The sequence below is a fragment of the Monodelphis domestica genome, chromosome 3 (assembly GCF_027887165.1).
Source record: "Monodelphis domestica isolate mMonDom1 chromosome 3, mMonDom1.pri, whole genome shotgun sequence".
In the NCBI taxonomy this organism is placed as follows: Eukaryota; Metazoa; Chordata; class Mammalia; order Didelphimorphia; family Didelphidae; genus Monodelphis; species Monodelphis domestica.
This window is the reverse complement of record NC_077229.1, coordinates 502,245,643-502,267,090: the sequence shown is the minus strand read 5'-3', so window position 1 is coordinate 502,267,090 and position 21,448 is coordinate 502,245,643. Positions and strand designations below refer to the sequence as shown.

Genomic DNA, 21,448 nt, shown 5'->3' with positions numbered 1-21,448 from the left:
TATAATTAGTGAGGGTTTATAGAGAGGCAAATTAAAAATTAATTGGAAATTAAATGATCTGATTCTCCAAAATTGGTGGGTTACAGAACAAATCATATAAATAATTACTGATTTCATTGAAGAGAATGACAATGAGAAAACAACATATCAAAATTTATGGTATGCAACCAAAGCAGTACTCTGGGGAAAAAATATATTCTGAGTGCCTATGTTAACAAAAACAAGGAAGAGGAGATCAATGAATTGGGTATGCAGCAGCTAAAAAAACTAGAAAAAGAACAAATTATAAATCCTCAGAATGTCCAAATTGGAAATCCTAAACATCAAAGAAGAAATTAATAAAATTGAAAATAAAAGAACTATTGAACTGATAAATAATACCAGGAGCTCTTATTTTGAAAAATAAAACAAATAAAATAGATAAAATATTGGTTAATCTAATTTAAAAAAAGAGAAGAGAAATTAAAAATATCATGAATAAAAATGGCAATCTCACCTCTAATAAAGATTAAATTAAGGGAATTATTAAGAGATTTTCACCCAATTATATGAGAGTAAATATAGCAATTGAGGCAAAATGAAAGAATATTTGCAAAACTTTTAATTGCCTAGGTTAACAAAAGAAGAAATGAAGTACTTAAATAATCCCATATCAGAAAAGGAAATCAAATAAGCCATCAAGAAAATTCCTAAGAAAAATTCCCCAGGCCAGATGGATTCACAAGTGAATTCTCAGATATTTATCCTAATAATCTACAAATTATTTGACAAAACAGGCAAAGAAAGAGTCTTACCAAAGAAGGAGTCTTACCAAAATCTTTTTATGATACAAATATGGTACTAGTTCCCAAACAAAGAAGACCAAAAACAGAGAAAGAAAACTGTAGATCAATATCCTTAATGAATTTAGATACAAAAATATTAAATAAAATACTAGCTAATAGTGAGTTATCACAAGAAATATTCACTTTGACCAGGTGGGATTTATACTAGGAAGGCAAAGCTGGTTCAATATTAGGGAAATCATGTACATAGTTGACCATAACAACAACCAAACTAATAGAAATCAATTGATTATCTCAGTAGATGCAGAAAAAGCCTTGGACAAAATAAAACACTGATTTCTATTGAAAACACTAGTAGTTGTAGGAATAGAAGGGCCATTACTCAAAATAATAAACAGTATATATTTAAAACCATCAGCAAGTATCTTCTGCAGTGGTGATGTTAGAATCCTTCCCAATAAGATCAGGAGTGAAGCAAGGATGGTACATTCCAGCAGTGGTATGGCTGGATCAAAGGGCAGGCAGTCTTTTAAAGCCCTTTGTGCATAATTCCAAATTGCCTTCCAGAATGGTTGTATCAGTTCACAACTCCACCAGCAGTGTATTAATGTCCCAATTTTGCTACATCCCCCAAAAGAGAAGTTAATAAAAATTAAGTAAAAAAAAACATTGAGCTAATGAAAAAGATGGGGAGAGAAATAAAATATTTAAACCATTCATTAATTTGATTTATAAATTTAAAACCAAATTAGCAATGTCAAGAATGAAAAAGGTTAATAATTATTTTGTTCAATTATATGCCAAAATTTGACATTTTAAGTTAAATGAATGAATATTTTTAAATATAAATTGCCCAACCTAACAGAAGATGAAATAGGATAATTAAACAACCCATTTTAGGAAAAGAAATTGAACTAGCCATTAAAGAATTCGATGGGGGAAAAAAACCCAGGGCCAGGTGGATTCACAAACGAATCCTAATAAACATTTATAAAATAATTAATGTCAATACTATTAAATTATTTGTGAAATTTGGTGAAGGAAGAATTTTACCAAATTTTTTCATGTTATGATGTTGATACTAAACCAAGAAGAGTAAAAAAAGAAAGAAGATGATAGGCCAATATTCCTAATTAAATATTGATGCAAAAAAGTTAAATAAAATACGAACAAGGGGATTATTAAACTATATCTCAAAGATCATACATTATGGCCAGGTGAGTTTTATATCAGATATACAAGAAAGTTCAATATTAGGGAAACTATTAACTTAATTGAAGATATCCATAAAAAACAGAAACTGTATTATCATCTCAATAAAGACAAAAAATACTTTTTTAATAAAAATATTAAATGACATTGGAATAAATTAAGCTTTTCTTAAAGCAATAAATGGCATCTGTATAAAACCATCAGCAAGCATTATCTATAATGCGAATAAGCTAGAAGGCTTCTCAGTAAAATTGGGAATTAGGTGATGCAAGGATGCCCATTATCCCTAGTGTCATTCAGTTTTTGTCTTTGAAATGCTGGATATAACAATAAGAGAAAAAAACGATATTGAAAGAATTAAAATAGGCAATGAAGAAAAAAGGTAATCACTTTTTGCAGATATGATGGGATACTTAGAGAATTCTAGAGAATCAAGAAAAACAAACTAATTGAAAAAATCCACCACTTTAGCAAAGTTGCAAGATATACTGCTGCAAGATATAAATTAATCCTTGTAAATCATCAACATTTCTATATACTACCAAAAGAGTCCCACAGCAAGAGATTGAAAGAGAAATCCCATTTAAAGTAAATGTAGTCAATAAAATGCCTGGAGTGGTTTTCCTATGAAAACTAATTCAGGGTTTATATGAACATAATTACAAAACACTTTTCCCACAAATAAATTCAGATCTAAACTATTATTAGATTAAATAATAAAAATAAATAATATACATATTGATTCCTAATGGATGAGATGAGACAATATAATAAAAATTTTAATTCTACCTAAATTAATTTGCCTATTTAGTGTCTTAGCAATCAAACTACCAAATGATTTTTTATAGAATGATAAAAATATCAAAACTCAGCTGAATGAACAAGGGGTTAAAAATGAATTAATGAAAAAATGTAAAGGAACATGACAAAGCTGTACCATACATCAAACTGTATTATAAAGTGGTATTTATCAAAATAATATGCTACCAACTAAGAAATAGAGTAGTGGATCAATAAAATAGATTTAAGTCCTCAACACAATAACAAATAATAATAGTAACTTATTGTTTGATAAACCCAAAGATCCAAGCTTTTAGTAGAATTCATTATTTGACAAAATCTGCTGGGGAAACTGGAAAACAGTATAGCAGAAGCTAGGCATAGAGCAACATCTCACATCATAAACCATGATAAAGTTAAAAAGGATACATGATGTAGAAATAAGGGATAACATCCTAAACAAATTATGTGAGCATGTGAAATAAAAATCCTTCCTAGATGCATGGGAGGTGATAAAAACTCACCTAAGAACTTTCCCAGGACCAATAAAGCACAACACTTAAAATTATTAAAAACAAGTTTATTAAGGGTAGGAAAATGATAAATATATTCATAACTCTATCCATCTATAGCTCCTCCTCCCAATCTACACCTCCCCTCCTCCAAAGGGTTCGCTCTTCTGGTCTTCTCAAGCTGTTATCTAAGACCCCAAAAACTATCTGACTATAAACTAACCCACTTAATATGGATTAGCAAAAAGAGGAAGAGGAAAGGACTCACTGGTGTATGTGACCCCTTATTGGCTTTACTAGATAACCTGAAGTCCCAGGTGACCAGCCCTTTGGGATTACCTTGGCCAAGTGGATTTCTGGCAGATGGATTACAGGCAGATAGTCTCCGTACCTCAGGAGAAACAGTCCACTCCAATGCAGATTCTCAAATCAAGGAATCACCAGTCTCTCCATGAGATTACAACTTCCAAGGGAAAATTTGCCAGAGCAAAACCTCCTTCCAGCTCAGTCAAAAGCAGGAGAGAGAGTGACAGTTAATGCCAGTCCAAATTCCCACAATCCTTCTCTCCTCAGAATCTTCTCCTAGGACTTGTATCCAAATTCTCCTCTTTTCCTCTTAAAGTTAATCTATGAAATTTACGTTATCCTTTACCTATATTCCTACACATGGAATAATTTGCCTGTCAGACTTAATAGATAAGGAAAGATTTTATGACCAAAAAACACATAGAGAACGTTAATTTTGACTACATTAAAAACATTTTGCACAAACAAAACCAATGCAACCAAGATTAGAAGCGAAACAACATACAAGGAAAATATTTTCTAGCTAGCGTTTCTGACAAAGGCCTCATTTCTCAAATATTTAGAGAACTGATTCAAATTAGATGAATACAAGTCATTCCCCAGTTGACAAATGGTCAAAGGATATGAGCAGGCAGTTTTCAGCTGAAGAAATTAAAACTCTCTCTGGTCATATGGAAATAAATGCTCCAAATCAATACTGATTAGAGAAATATAAATTAAATAACTCTTGAGGTCCAACGTCACACCTAGAAGATGAGCTAATATGGCCAAAAAAAAAATTATAAAATGTTGTAGGAATGTGGGAAAATTGGAACACTAATGCACTACTGATGGAGTTGTGAATCGATCCAACCATTCTGGAGGGTAGTTTTGAATGATGTGCTGGGTTTGTACCCCCAGATTGATAATAGGGATTATGTATACAGAAATATTCATAGCCACACTTTTTGTAGTGGCAAAAAAACTGGAAAATAAGGGGGTATCCATCAATTGGGGAATGGCTGGACAAATTTGGTATCTGATGGTGATGGAATATTATTATGCTGAAAGGAATAAAGAACTGGAGGAATTCCATGGGAACTGGAATAACCTCCAGCAATTGATGCAGAGTGAAAGGAGCAGAACCAGGAGAACATTGTATACAGAAACTGATACATTGTGGCACAATTGAATGCGATAGACTTTTTTACTAGCAGCAATACAATGACCCAGGACAAACCTGAGGCACTTATGAGAAAGAATGCTATCCACATCCAGAGAAAGAACTGTGGGAGCAGAAATACAGAAGAAAAACATATGATCGATCTCGTGGTTCGATGTGAATATGACTAGGCTTTTGATGTTAAAATGAATGTGATAAATATGAATAAGATGGAAATAGATTTTGAACAATGACACATTCATAACTCAATGGGAAAGTTTGTCAGTTTTAAGGAAGAGGATGTAAAGGGGGAACAGAGGAGGAGAATCATGAATCATGTCCCATCAAAATATATTCTAAATAATTTTTTTAATTTTTCCTTTGATTTTTCAGGATTTCCAATTTGATGTTCAATTGGGAATTTTTAATTTGTTCTTTTTCTATTTTTTTTAGTTGTATACACAATTAATTTGCTCTTTCTCTATTTTATTAATATAAGCATTAAGTGTTATACATTTCTCCCTAAATTCAATTTAGGCTGCATCCCATAGATTTTGGTATGACATCTCCTTGTTGTCATTTTCTTTAAAGACCAGCCATTCTGGAGAACAATTTGGAACCATGCCCAAAGTGCCAAAAAACTGACCCTACTCTTCAACCCAGCAATACTACTATGAGGTTAGTATCCCAAAGAGACCAAAGATTTGTGAAGGATCTACATGTACAAAAATGTTTATGACATCTCTTTTTGTAGTTTCAAAGACTCATAAACTGAGGGGTTATTGGAAAATGACTGAACAAATTGAAGTATATGTGGTATATGACTGTAATGTAATACTATTATACCATAAGACATGACAAACAGGACAATTTCAAAAAAACTGATTTATATGAACTTACGCAAAGTGAAGTGAACAGAACCAGGAGAACATTGTACACAGTAGCATCACTACTGTATGATGATCAAATGTGAATAACTTAACTTATCAACAGTGCAATAATCCAAGACAACCCCAAGTCTCATGATAAAAAATGCTATCTCTCCACTACCAGGGAATGAATTGATGGAGTCTGAATGCAGAACAAAGCATTCCATTTTTTACTTTATTTCCTTTTTGAGTTTTTTGTTGAATGTGCGATGTGTCTTCTTTCACAACATGAAGAATATGGAAATACGTATCCCTATGCCCTCTGGGAGGGGTTTGCATAGGGGAGGAGAGAATTTGGATCATTAATATCAGAAAACAAATGTTAAAAAGTGTTTCTGTATGTACTTGGGGAAAATGCAATTTTTAAAAAAGTAATCTATGATAGAGATTGCAGACAGGTAAAATAATTTCTCTGCATCTTGATTACTCTGTAAAATGAAGGGTAGTGGGGAAGCTACCTGATAATCTTAGGCCTCTATCAAGTTTTCTAAAAATTAAGATGGTTGGTCATTTAAAGGTTAATAGAGAGATAAATAGTGAGCATTCAGTTAATCAGTTGATCTAATCACTGATGTAATTCTTCCAATAGGGCAAAGCATGATCCATCCACATTCATCCATATCTTCCCATATAATCTTCAACAAAAGGACCATTTTGTGTCCTGGACACTTTCTTTCTAGATCTTTTACATTGCATGATGTAGGGTTTGGAATCCTACACTTTGACTGACAGGCACTGCAGTGACAGTTTGGACAGCAAAAGATTGTGGGGGAGAACAGTTGGCTGAGGAGAATTCTGGAAAGTCCTGGGTCTCCTAGTTCAGGACTGAGAGCTGTGAAGTTCAGTTCTAAAAAGCTAAGGGATCCCCCAAAGCCACGAGATGACCCAGACTTCCTGCCTTTAGCTGTATTCCCAATGAAATCCATCCTATTGTTTCCTCCACCTGCCAGCAAGATCTCTATTCCTGAGAAGAAACTGGGAAGAGACTCACAAAAGTCCCTGATCTCAGCCCTCTTGCTTCTTTTGGTCTCTCCTAATCTTCCATGGACTGTGTAATTAGATATATTAGCTTAGAAACTATAAGAGAGCAGTCAGCTGGGAGAGGGGCTGAGACATTTTGTGGACTCGAGCAACAACCTCTTGACTGAACTGCTGTGGGTTTAGTTTATAGGGCAACCTCCTTCCATTTTCCTTCAAGCTTGTTTTTCCCCTTCATTTCAAATAAATCCTTAGATTAAGTCCAATTTGGGTTTGGCCTATCTCTTCAGCAGGAGGGGTGTTGGGCAATTTGAGATGGGACTCAAAGCTTGAGTCCTGTTTCTTCCTGTGACAAGTCCAGACTAGGACTGTCACACATTCTCCATTGAGGAAGATACACTACAAACCTTCCTCAGAAGCAGCTGACAGGGAAAACAGACATCTCTTCCCCCTCAGCTTGTGCTCTCTTTTGGTGCTCTAGGGATTCAGTCTGTCATATTTCCCTTGAGAAAAGGAGAGAGAAAACTATCTTTCTCTCCCTCTGGAAGTTATCTCAAACCCCTGCTTTAATTCCCCTTAGGGAGGGAGAGATCCTGCCATCTCGCCTCCATCATCAAGATTTACCTCAACTCCCGTATTCCCTCACCACTCGATTCACTCGACCTTCTCCACTCGTGTCACATCTAACCAGTGGAACAAACCATCCAACCACTTTCATTATAAAAAAAGAAAGAAAGCGTCCCTTCTTTTTTACAATGAGGACCGGTAGGAATTCATGGACTGACCACCAGTTGTCCCTCATCCTTACTACATGGCTCTTCCTATTGTCTAGTTATAATTTCTTTGTTAATTTTTAAAACTATTTTCCTTTCCTTTCTCAGTTCTTCATTTTAATATACTCCAGGCTTTTCACATCCCCCATACATCTCTCCATTGTGCTTTATACTTTATAGTAGAACATTACCAGAATATCACTGATTTTTAAAAACATAGTCCGTTGTTTCCAGGAAAAACTTGGGGTCTCTGAAAGCACTGGGCAATTTTCCAGATGTAGTCTTTGACACTCTTCTTCAAACAAAATATGCTAATGGCCACTACTTGTGTCCCATTCTTTGCTACCACGAGAAACACAGCTATAATTTTTTTGTACAAATAGAACCTTTCCCATTTTTTTTCATCTCTTTGGAATACAAACCTAGTGGTGCTATTGCTGGATCAAAGGGCATGCATTCTTTTATAACCCTCTGGGAATAATTCCAAATTGCCTTACACAATGGTTGGATCAATTCACAGCTCCACCAGCAATGTGTTGGTTGAGTTTTAAAATGATCAAACCCTTCTGGAGTGCAATTTGGAACCATGCCAAAAGGGCTATAAAATTGTGCATACCACTCAGCAATACCACTGCTGGGTCTTTATCCCAAAGACATTTTTTTAAAGGGAAAAGGACTGATTTGTACAAAAATATTTATAGCAGCCCTTTCTGTGGTGGCAAAGAATTGGAAATTGAGGGGATGTCTGTCAGTTAGGGAATGGCTAAACAAGTATATGAATGGGATACAATTCTGTTATGGGATGAGAAATGATAAGCAGGATAATTAAAAAAACCTGAACCAGGAGAATATTGTACAAAGTAATAGCAATATCATATGTATGATGATCAACTGTGAATGACTTAGCTATTATCGTCAGTACAATGCTACAAGAAAGCCCCAAAGGACTTGATAAAAAAAAATGCTATTCACCACCAGAGAAAGAACTGATGGAGTCCGAAAGTAGATCAAAGAGCACCATTTTTCATTTTGTTTTCTTCAAGTTTTTTTTAGTGATATGTCTTCTCCCATAACATGATGAATATGGAATTATGTATTACATTATAGCATATGTATAACCTATATCAAGTTGCTTATCTTTCATGAGGGTGGAAGAAGGAGAGAGAAGGAGGTAAAGAATATGGAACTCAAAATATGAGAAAATGAATGTTAATTTATTCTACATGTAATTAATGGAAATATGAAATATTACTGGAGAAAATGACCCCCCCCCAAAAAAAATATATATATATATAATGAAAGACATTGCCTCAGTGACCTTAAAACTATGTCTCCTCTACCTTCCCTTACTATATCAAGAAAGGAAGAAAGTATACAGACCTTCATATAATTTGGTTTTAGTCTAACTATTCTTTCTGTTTTCTTTAATGCCATTTCTATTTCTTTGTGAAGTATATCAGGGACTATAAAGTTAGAGATCACAGGTGATAGTCTACTTTGATTTATAGAGAGAATAATGTGTTATACTAATCTTGGCATTTCTTTTCCATTTTTCTTCTAGTTTCATTCCCAAATGCTCATTGCTCAAATGATCATTTGGTTTAATTAGGTCCCTTGCCAACTTTTCTGCAAACTTCTTTTTATCTTCCTCTGCTTGCCACTCTTTTAGGAGAAGCAATGACTTATAATCTTCCACTATTCTCCTCTTTAAAACCATGCAAATTATTTTACATTCTATACTGATTTCAGCTTTGGCTTTCATATTCTGTTTGGCAAGGAAATAAAGTGCCAACTGAAGTGATCTCTAGGCTGTTTTTGATTCCCCATTGTAGTAATTGATCCACATTGGTCAGACTTCCTTAGGAAAAATGGCAGTGTCATTGTCTATTCTTTTATTACTTTCACATTTTCAGTACTATACTCAGCACATTTTCAGAAACCAATTAGTGTATATACAAGTTCCCCCCCACTCCATTCTTTTTTAGGCAAACAAATTAAACCCAAAAAATGTCCAAATTTGTTTTGCATTGAGGGAGCTATCAAGTAATAGAATAAATAGACTTGATTTCTTAATCCTTCAGTACATATATAAAAGCCAATTTTTTTCTTATTTGCTCAAAAATTAAAATAAATTCTTAAGAAATGCTCAACCTTTTCCTAGATTTTAGATATGAATAGAAGCCAAATGATTTTATAAGTTCCCTGATTTAAAAAAATGTTTCAATAGTTGATGGGTTTACTTACAGGTTTGTTCATTTTATAAATGTTAATGTGTACAAATTTGTAATTGATAGTTTCAAATTAATTTCTTATTATATTGACCATGGTCTCTATTGTATTCTAAAGAGTCAGACTAAATCATATGTCTGATGTCCTTATGTTTGTGACTACTAGCGTATGTAACATAATATCTAAAACTAGGCACTATTGAGAGGAACTAGCTTTAATTACTTTTTATCTCTTACAAATTAGAAAGGCTTCTTCATTTTCCCTCCTAGGGAAGGTCAAATCTAGGACATTGCACAGTGAATTGAATCTAATGAATAAAATGTATCCTCCCTTAGTTTAATGTACTGATCAGTCCAAAAGGCTTAATGTACCTTAAGATCCTATTCTTCTTAGGTTGTTAATTCTTCTAAAACTCAGCTCTATCAGTTGGTAACAAGGGGTTTCAGATTAATAGGGGAGCTTGGGGTTTCTCATTACTACAGGCTCCATTTGGTAGAGATTTTAAAAGAAGCCTAGTTCTTTGGGGAATCACTTAATAAAGACCTTCATTCTAGATGGTAGGAGTACAGGAGAGTCTGAAGTTCCTTCCAGCTCTATAAGAAATAGACACTGAACTATATCCTGCCTTCTTGAATTCTATAGAACCACTTGGCAATCTATTTCTTTGGTAATGTCCAAGGATGAAAACCTTCTCCACTATCTCCTTAAAATAGCTAACATTATTTATGATTATATTTATATGCTAGAAAGTAAAACCTGACAAATTGATGATTTATATTTCTGTAGACCATAAATTACATTCTGCAACAATAAATGTATTTTGTTTCAGAACACAATGCAAATTGTTAGTGACTTAAGATTGAAATTGTAAAAATTTAAGTTAATCATCCATAATTAAAGTAATATATTAAAAAGATTTATTAATGATCATTAGAAATAAAGGAATAAAAAGATAACAACATAAAAAACTACGTGCCCATTGCTAATCAGCCTGTTCAAAATCCCTGCTTACCACCACAGTCACAACCCAGGAAGCCAAGAGACCAGACCAGGAATGCCCACTGAATTTACCCCTCTGTCTATAGGAAGTATGTAATGACAGGAAGTCAGTAGGCTCCTGGGAAATGCAGTTTTTAGGGTAACAGATTTCCAATTACACATTTTTCCCTCAGATCTCTTGGAAGGCTGGTCTCTCCAATAGATCTTGTAAACATAACCAACTTTTAAATTACAGTAATTTGGAGATAAAAGGAAAAGAGAACAAAACCAATGATTGCTAGGCACATTGACAAAAAGCCAATAGGAGAAAGTCCCCTTCAGCATCAGAGTATACATACAAAACAAATGCATTCAGTCCCACAGGGTTCAAATCACCACATCTCAAAATTCACTCTGGATCTTTGGATGCAGCATATGATCTGTGCAGGCATCTTCATGGCACCTTCTTCAAACAGTTCATTTTCTAGATTCAGAGAGGTAGCATGTTTCTCATCCTAAAATTTCTCTCAAAAGAATTTAAACTTTGCATTTTAGAATAATAATACATTTCCCCCCTAAGGAAGATATTGAAGAACACAGGAATCACTTAAGGATGCATGGCTGAGATATGAAGTATAGGAATCAATTAGCAAGAGAAATAAAAAAATTCAAAAAATCCAAATAAAAGAGAAAAAATATGCAAATGAAATATAAAATGTCAAAGTCTTATGTATAAAAATTCTAAGTAAAGGAAAATAAACCTATAACAGGTCCTTGAATCAGGGATTACACAAAATAGACAAATTAGTACATTTTCATTTTGTAAGTATACAAAATAGGTTCTGTACATATAGGTATTGTACTTTATATTTCTATGATTCAAAATAATAGCTTTTGCCAAGTACTTTGTTCATCAGCTATTTTCATTCTTTTACCTTTTATAAGATACAAAAATTTTCCATGACATAAACAGTAATCCATGGAATTCGGAGACATTGTGGAAATCCTGTTTTTTAAAAATTTAGGAAGGTGAGTGTATTAAACATCAGAGTAAAAAAGAAATGAGAAAAAAAGTATTTTACCAAGTATACCAAGCTCAAAGTCTTTTTCTCAATGCTCATCTTTGGCCTTTTTACAGCATTTAACACTATTGCTCACAATGACTTTTTGGATATTCTCATGGCTTTGAGTTTTCATGACACTAATCTCTTGGCATTTCCCTTTTCTTACTAAAGTCTTCTCAATCCCTTTGCCAGATCCTTATCCTTTCTCCTGACTAGTTTTAGTTCATATGTCTAGGGTCCTTTTGTCTCCTACTTAACCTTCCCTACAATTGTGTGTGTGTGCTTGTGTGTATGCATATGTATGTAGTTATAGTCAACCCTGCTTACTCTATCCAAGTCATCTGAGTTCCTATACTTACCTTCACTTCCCAGGCTTTTTGAGGCTCAAAGTATTTAGTGTCTTGAGTCTTCTGTGGTGTTTCAGAGAATAATTGTAGGAAATGATGTTCTTTTCCTTAGTTCTTGTAAAATAGGAAAAACTCCAGCCAAATGGAAATTAAAGGACAATTTGGTCAAAGAAAATGCAAATAAATGCAGCATTTTCAAGGTCCCTACTAACTTTTCAAGGTCTCTACTAACTTTTGGTAAAGTCCTAATCATGGGTCCAGAAACTGCAAAATCTTTTTTTATTTTACTCTTTTTCCTTCAATACCACATATCTGAAAAGTCACCATCTAGAGAAAAAGGGCCAGTTTATACCAAAACACTCATAAAAATCAAGCAAACAAAAAAGAAAACACCTGTTCTAACAATCCCTTTTGGCTGAAGTCCAACTTAAGCTACAACTCCTTCATGGAACCTTTATTAAGTCCTAGGTTCTTTCTATGTATATTACTGTTTTTCCTCTTTGAGCTTCTCTAGTATGATATCTACTATATAACATACAAATGGTTCTTAGATTGTATACCATATTTCTCTCCCTTAGCTTTTGTTTTGCCTTGTCTTTTCAACTAGATTCTTAGGTCCTTTAAATCAGAGCAATTTTCATCATATCCTCTACAATGCTGGATACAGGAGCACTTAATATCTGTGCACCTTTCTTGATTTTTCAACAGAGCTACTAGTAGTAATTCTGTGGTGACAAAATTATTCCTCTGAGTGTCAAGGACATGACTAAGAGGCTTCTTATATTTAGGCAGACAGCAGATCAGGACTCTAATAGCTCTTCCTTCTTTCTCTAAAATGATTCATTTTAACAAATAAATAGGGAATATTTACTTCATTAGCCATATAGCTGCTGATCTCTAACTTGCCAATAAAAAGTAAGAGCGTAGTAGACAAGGCAGTTGTTACTCTCATTCCCTCCTTCCAGCATGCCTATATATAGATATAAATATAAACATATATGTATGAAATTTTGATTAATGAAAATAACAGAATTTTGTCAGAAATTTTTAGCTCAAATTCAGTATAATGAGCACATCTTCCTTTATATGCATTCCATTATCATTGTGCTCGTCTTTCCTGATTATTCCCTGTGAAACCAACTATTTGATTTTTTTAAAGTAGCACAAAGTTTATGTGCAAGCATAATTACATCTCTCAACATTTAGGAAAGAGAATTTCTCCAAATCATCAAATGGAATATATCTTAAATGTTCTCTGTACTATAAGAGGACATTTTTAGGGCACTATCACATAGATAGAAATGTTTTCTGTAGAATCTTTGAAACTTTCCTTTTGAATGTGACCTGCATTATAGTTATTTTAGGATTTTGGCATCTCTGTGAACAGTGTAATTTTTATAATACGTTGGTGAGCTTGATATTTATTAAACGTGACTTCTCCAAAGCCACATACACAGTGTCTGAGCCAAGGTTATAATTCATTGCATTTAGTTCTGTCCAGAACCTAAATCTCTCTTATATAATAAGTTAACTGCTTAGGGAGGAGCCTGTACTCTTTCAAGCCATTATTCAAAACACTTTATACACCCTAGAAGGTGACTTATGTAGCAGGGAGAATGAAACACAGTGTTTATGACTGAGGTTTGAGTAGGTCATATTTTGTAAAAACTTGTTGATCTTTTTTTTTTAGAATAATCATTTCCATTTATCTTGTAGACATCTCTCCCAAAATTTGACATATCATGATAGGATTGAACTGGATATTCTCTCAGGCCTCAAACATTTTTAGTTATCATTTCCCATATCTTACTTGAATTTGAGAAGTGATCTGTGGTCTCTTCATACTCTGCTTGGCAAGGCCTTCAGATTTGTTCCATCTGCCATGCATGAGTATACCCGAGGTCATCTTTCTATACATACTCTTTCTTTTTGGGGTATATATCAAATCATGAATTGAACCTCTATGAAAACAACCTCCAGATCTTTCTATCTAACCCACTTATTTCCTGAACTTCACCCCCAAGTATATACGTCCACTTTGATTTCCCAAGAGTATCTCAAATTCAATCTGTCCAAAACAGAACTCATCTTTTTCCCAAAACTCTTCCCTCTTCCTAATATGAATATTGGATTAATCCTCCACTTTTTCTTCCCAAGTCTTGCCAAGTCTTGTCAATATCACTTACAAAATATACTCAGCAGTCATTCCCCTTCCCCACTCACATAGCCCTCCTTGTCTATCCCATGGACCATCGCAGTAGCCTTCTACTCTCTCTCTTCTTACTCTCTCTCTCTCTCTCTCTCTCTCTCTCTCTCCCTCTCTCTCTCTTTCTCTCTCTCTCTCTCTGTCTCTCTCTCTGTCTCTCTCTCCTCTCTCTCTCTCTGCCTCATGTCTCTCTTCTAATCCTTCACACAGCTGCTAAAGTGATATTCCTAATGCATAGCTCTAACCCTTTCATTCCACTACTAAAGAAACTCCAGCAGTGCCTTCTCATCTCTAGAATAAAATACAGTTTCCATCATTTAGCTTAATAACATGTTCCCCTTTCTGTTTCCAGCCTCCATCTCAAGGCCTTGGAGATTACTCTCAGCCAACCAGTGTTCTGGCAAGACTAGCCTGTATACTCTTATCAATCACAGCATTCCATTGTTTTCTCCATGCTTTTGCACAGGTTCTATCCTAGCTTAGAATTCTTAGCTTTTCCTTGTGGAATCCTTAGCTTCCTTCAAAATTCAACTTAATTGATGCTTCCTACAAGAAAATTATCCCCCAATTACTAGTATTCTCTCCCAAGACATTAATTTGAAAATGTTTTTATTTCATTTTCTAAGGTCATATTTATTTTTTCTAAATAAAATGTATTCTCCTTGAGGGTAAGGACTCAATTTGGGCTACTTTATGCCCAGTCCTTAGCCTCCCTTATGCCTCTTGCTTATTAGTAAATACATATTAAGTGCTTGTTTAGTTGAATTGTTTGCCCACTTTCTATATTCCTAAAAAAATTGAGATCTGGACAGTCATATTAGTTTCAGAAAAAAAAATAAGTCTTTCCTTGGTATCAAGCAGTTCATAAACAGAAATTAAGCAGACATCCAAGGTACAAATACAACTACTTTCCACCTGTGTCTACTCTTTACTATATATCTTTTGTTTCACAATTTTGTTTGAATGAACAAACAGATTCTGAGGTATCTCAAATATTCATGTTATAGAAATATGTTCTATTGCTAAGCATTGTTTATTTTATAGTATTTGTTATTTCTTCTATTCCATTAATATAGTAATGAAAAGTTAGGAAAATATAATTAACAAGAATACACCAAAGTTTGAGTTAGTGTCAAGTAGTTTATCTTCTACCCATTTTAATGGAGCATAATTTATTCAAAAAGTGAGTAGAAAACTAATATAAAAATATAAGATTTGAATAAAAACACAATCTATTAATTTGCCAGAGCCTAATACCAGAATAACAACACAATCCAAATGTGGTAAAAGCCTACAATATGCCCAGTAGATCTTCTTTGGTGGAAAGAAGATTCATGTCATCATTTGGAAGTTAAAAGCAGGCAGGGCAAAGTCAAGACGACGGCTTAGAAGCAGCAAAAGTCAGTTGCTCTGAAAACCCTTTTTGGTTGGTATAATCAAAAACAAATGCCTTCAAGAGGACCAGAAAGCCAAATCCAACCACGTGACAGAGCTGCGGGACTGTCCTGCTCAATTCGACTTCAAAGGTACACAGAGAAGGTTGAATTCTTGGGTTTAAGGAAAAGAAAGAAGATCCCCGGGTCCCTCCCCCCCCCACAGGGCTGAGACTCTGGTGGTTGCTGGGATCTCGGGCGAGGGCTCCAGCCTGGACGGAGTGCCTTGCTGCCATAACTAGCCAAGCTCAGGGCTCTGATCACAGCTGACACGGAGGCAGCCGGAGGAGAGAAGCAGAGAAGAGGGCTGGCTGGTCACAGCCTTCAGCCACCACACCTCTATTGTAGGCCTCTGCCTCTGGAAGTCTTGGCCTCGGGGCACATTCAGCTCTGCAGATCAGCTCAAGGGACTTAATGCAGTATATCAATGGTGGAGAGACCCTCTAGAGCAGCGGTTCTCAACCTCTCGATTTGTGGCAACGAGAATACATCATGCATATCAGGTATTTACATTCCAAATCATAACTGTAGCAAAATGACAGTTTGAAGTAGCCACCCAAATCATTTTTTGGTTTGGGGTCACCGCAACATGAGGAGCTGTATTGTGGGGTCCCGGCATTAGAAAGGTTGAGAACCCCTGCTCTAGAGCCACGCAAAAACCCAAGGTCTGGAAGAACTCAAAACAGGAGAGGTTGAAGAAAATTGGGAAAAGAACTTAAAAAGCAAAACAGGCCATCTGGAAACAGGCACATGAACTAAAACAAGAAAATAGTGTCTTAGAAGTTAAAAGCATTATCTTCCTCAATAAGAATGCTTCATCCTTCAATATGCCTTTCAATTTCACTGGGTACAGTAGAATGTAAGACACGGTGTAAAAGTGAAACAATACGTGCCCTTCAAGAAATTACCTTCCACTTCAGCTGCAGCATGTTCACTGATAAGTAAATGTAGGGAAGATAGAAGGATTTTAAAATCTAATTGGGGGGATAAAACATATATTCAGTTAAATAGTGCATAGGGGCTATGATGTCATCTATCAAGAATTTCAGGAAAGTATCTGATATAGTTACAAGGCACCAGGAAGGTTTAGCTACAAAGTACGTTTCGCAGCACTGAATCTTGAAATGTTTTTGTGATTGATTGACTTTAACCTGGTAGTTTGTAATCCCAACAAAGATAAATGTCCTCCATTCCTGAAAAAAATAATGTCCATCTTAAAATGTAATAAAGTTTTCACTAGAGAATTATGGTTAGTACAAAACTTTCCAATGTATCTTTCTTTTCTTTTCACCTAAACAAGTTGTAGATAGCATTAATGAGAATAGTAGGAACAGTACTTTGTCTGTTAGCTCTTTAGTTAATGAAATGTTTTAGTTTTATACATTGAAATAAAAAATGGAAAGATAAAGCTATTTCAGGCCAGTACATGACCTAATTGTAAATGCTATGAGAAAAGTATCCACAATATAATTATTCATTCTCAATCAGTATTTCATTATTTTAAAAAATCTTATTAACATTTAAATATCATACCTGTAGTTATCTTAACCTATTGTTCATCTTTTATTGACTAGTCTACCAAAGCATCCATTCTCACTATATCCAGGCTCCATATAGACCTCAATCAAATATAGGATTTAAAACCAGCAAGCTACAATTCAGAAGTAAAAGTTTTATAAAACATTATCTATTTGGCAGTGACTTTTGTACCATAACATAACATGAAGTCACAGACAAACATTGGCTAGTGCTGCTGCTACAAGAAGACACGAAGAGATGAATGTTAAAGAGGCAATTTTGTGACTTGTCAAAAAGAAGACCGAGATTGACTGTTGAATTCCTTACCCTCCAGTTTCTTTGTTCCATCATTCTATTGGAACTGTGCCCTCAAAGGCCACTAGTGATTTTATAATAACCAAATCCAGTGACCTTTTCTCATTCTACATATTTCTTTACTTCTATATTCCACTCAGCTCTATTGTTCACTTCTGGTATTCTCATTGGCATTTTATAACATTAATACTTTCCTCACACGTTTTTCCTAATTATTTATTTTTTGGCTTATTCACTATTTAATCTTACCTCTTTTAATAGACTTTTTCCAAATTTCTTTTCCCTACTTAACTTCATATATTACTGTGCCTTCAACTCTTCAAATCCCTGTGCAATTCATCTCTATGGATATCTCTAGCCTTGAACTCTAATAACCATTTTTCCAACTGCTTATTGGACATCATCACAAGATGTCTCTCTGGTACCCTCAAATTCAACATATTTTAAGCTGAACTTAATATTTTACCCTCAAATCTACACTTTCCTCTCTGTTAATAGTACCACCATTTACCTCTATGCTTTCAATTATCTTTTGTTCTTTTCTTTTCCTCACCTCAGACATCCAATCAATTGGCAAGTTTGACTCTGTATAATATCTATTACAGCTCAAGTCCATGCTTATTATCTCAGATTTGTACTAATAGAGTAGCCTCCAAACAAATTTCTTCTAACTTCCACATCTGCTATTCCCTTCCTTGAGCCATTTTTATGCCACTGCCAAATTAATATTAATAACCTCTTGTCAGGCTAATTCTTAAAAGTAACTGATATTTTTCTTGATCTTTCCTCTTCCTGATCACCACATCCCATTCCCAACATCAAAATTCTCCTTCCCTATATGGTCCATTTCTAATGCTTCTTCCTTGATGAAATATTTCTCAGTTTTTCTTACAAGCAACACCACCATTTCTTCTCATGCCTCAAAATAAAACTGGATTTTATGCAAATAGTATAAATTGTGTAAAAATAGACAAAGTCCTGGATTTAAAGTTTTATAAAGATGTAAGTTCAAATCATGGATCAACTTCCTTTGTAACATTTTGCAAAGACTTATTTGTCTCCAAGTTTCAGTTTCATTATCAGTACAACTTGATTACTTCCAAGCTACCTTCCAGTTCTGAATATATTATCCTGTTATGTATAGTCCTATGTGATCTGCCCTCTTCCTGGATTATAAACTCCTTAAGGGTAGAGACTGTATCTTAATTATCTCTATATCTCCCATAGCATCTGTTTTGGAGTTTGGCAGTATTGTACTGGAGTTTGGAGTTTGTACAGTATTTGTTTAATCTTATACACTAGGAAGCAATTGATATCAGATTGATATTCTAAGATACTGAAGTAGAAGAAAATAGCAGCCCCAATCTAGACTAAGAGGTCAAACCCAAAATTGCTAAAAAGGAATTTGAGTCAAAGAAATTTTTTATTCTTATGACTGACATAAGTTCTAATAAAACCAACCGATCCACAGCATCTTTTTTATCAATTTTGTCATTTCCTACATAGCCGCAGATATCTTTTTTCTTTGCCATTTTCTTCATTTTATTTTCTTTTTTTTTAACTTTATAGGTGGATATACTATGCCAATCTTTTATAATAGTCCTCAAGCTCTTAGGTTATACAGTATACTACAAAAAATTCCAAGGTTAATGTGCCCAGTTTGTCCTTTCTCGAGATCTATTATTTTCTATTTGGCTGTGTTCAGTTTCATTTCCAATTTCCTTACCTGGTCACTCAAAATAAATTCCCTATATGCCTCCAAATTTGGCCAGTCTCCTATTTCTTCCTGAGACTTTTTCTTAGATAATTTCAAAAGAAAATAGAAAAGAAAGGAAAACTTTGCCAGCCAGAATCATGATATAATAATTTTAAAAAGCTAAAATGATGGCTAAGGTTATCCAGAATTCCTAAGGAATTTTTGAAATTCAGAAATATAAAGCTCTAAGTACAAATTCTGAGACATTAAATGTATATTGCTATTAACCTATCTTTTTATCAAAAGAATGATCTATTATACACAAGTATGTTTTCCAAATAACTTAAGCATATTCCTTTTAAGCTTTAAAACTTGATGAAAATAACATAGCATCTTATTCATCATCCCAAACAGGAATAACCATTGCAAGGCCAGACATAGATGACAATAAATCTGCTTCTAACATATGATTTATCTTTCCAAAGTTAGCCTTTTGAGGGATCTCTAAGGGAGAAATGATAAAACAGAAGATGAACAGAATTAGTCTGTGCATGCTCTGTCTTAGAAAATAGGGATGAATAGGATCTTGGAAAGTCTGCTTCTTAGAGACTTGGAAAATAGAAATGTAAACATAAAAGCAAAGCTGAAGATATACAGAATATGTCTACAGCATAGAAGATAAAGTCATTATAGGATTTGGGTCTTTTGAGCCAATTCACAATCAAGTAATACAACTGTTATCTTTCACATGCAATAAAATACTGTTTTCTCTCACTATCATGAGGAAAGTCTTCCATGAACCTTTAAACATTATATAAATGTGAAATATTAGGATTATGAAAGTCAGTTACTAGAGTACACTGTTATGATATCCCTCAAGACTATTGTTATATAAGACTGTCTCATCTTGTCCGATCAATGTTTACTTCTCATCGATAATAATACCTTTGAAAGACAAACCCAAGAGTCCAGAGAAACTTACACAAGGTAATTATGTTTGAAGTTACAAAGAATTTTTAATAATGTATTGCTAATATGTAAAAGGAAGGAGAAGAAGCAATGTGCCTTCAGAAACTTGATTTATCATCAAAATGTACTGAAGGAAGGGAAGCAGAAGGAAGGCAGGGAGAGAGGGAGGGAGGAAGCAAAGAAGGAAGGACTGAGCATTTGGGAAACTTTTTTTGTTAATGCTTTGTAAACCTTTTATTATTGTTGTTGATATATCAAGGGTTTTAGAAGTGTCCATCTCCTCAAGATTGCTGTGAAAAATTTTTTTCATCTACTGTATTCTTTTTTTTCCATTTGAATTAGTTTATTTAGTCAGTTTAGAACATTATTTCTTGGTTATAATAATCACATTATTTCTCTCCCCTCCACCCCCCCCCCTTCCCGCAACTGATGCACAATTTCATTGGATATTACTTGTGTCCTTGATCAGAACCTATTTGCATGTTGCTGTTTGCACTAGGATGTTCATTTAGAGTCTACATCCCCAGTCATATCCCCTCAACCCATGTGTTCAAGCAGTTGTTTTTCTACTCCCACAGTTTTTCCTCTGAATGTGAATAGTGCTTTTTCTCATAGATTCCTCCGGGTTGTTCAGGAAAATTGCATTGCCACTAATGGAGAAGTCCAGTACATTCCATTGTATCAGCCTCTGTGTACAATGTTCTCCTGGTTCTGCATCAATTCCGGGAGGTCCTTCCAGTTCACATGGAATTCCTCCACTTTATTATTCCTTTTAGCACAGTAGTATTCCATCGCTAATATATACCACAATTTGTTCAGCCATTCCCCAATTGAAGGGCATCCCCTCATTTTCCAATTTTTGGCCACCACAAAGAGCTCAGCTATGAATATTCTTGTACAAGTCTTTTTCCTTATTATCTCTTTGGGGTACAAACCAAGCAGTGCTATGGCTGGATCAAAGGGCAGACAGTCTTTTATTGTCCTTTGGGTATAGTTCCAAATTTCCCTCCAGAATGGTTGGATCAGTTCACAACTCCACCAGCAATGCATTAATGTCCCTACTTTGCCACATCCCCACCAACATTCATTACTTTCCTTTGCTGTCATGTTAACCAATCTGCTAGGTGTGAGGTGATACCTCAGAGTTGTTTTAATTTGCATTTCTCTGATTATAAGAGATTTAGAGCACTTTTTCATGTGCTTATTAATGGTTTTTATTTCTTTAACTGAAAATCGCCTATTCATGTCCCTTGCCCATTTATCAATTGGAGAATGGC

The 21,448-nt window shown here is 34.5% G+C and overlaps 1 protein-coding gene across 8 annotated transcripts in view; it reads left to right on the top strand.

Moving 5' to 3' along the window:
• The window catches only part of RNF180 (ring finger protein 180), a 241,463-nt gene that overhangs the window by 116,829 nt on the left and 103,186 nt on the right, over positions 1-21,448 (top strand). The window contains exon 6 of one of the 8 annotated variants that reach the window (XM_056824869.1): positions 5,328-5,414. The exons of the other annotated variants lie outside the window; for them this stretch is intronic. Within the exon in view, the coding sequence (XP_056680847.1) occupies positions 5,328-5,381 (54 nt within the window). The 3' untranslated portion in view covers positions 5,382-5,414. The remainder of the gene's footprint in view (positions 1-5,327; positions 5,415-21,448) is intronic. 8 annotated transcript variants of the gene reach the window in all.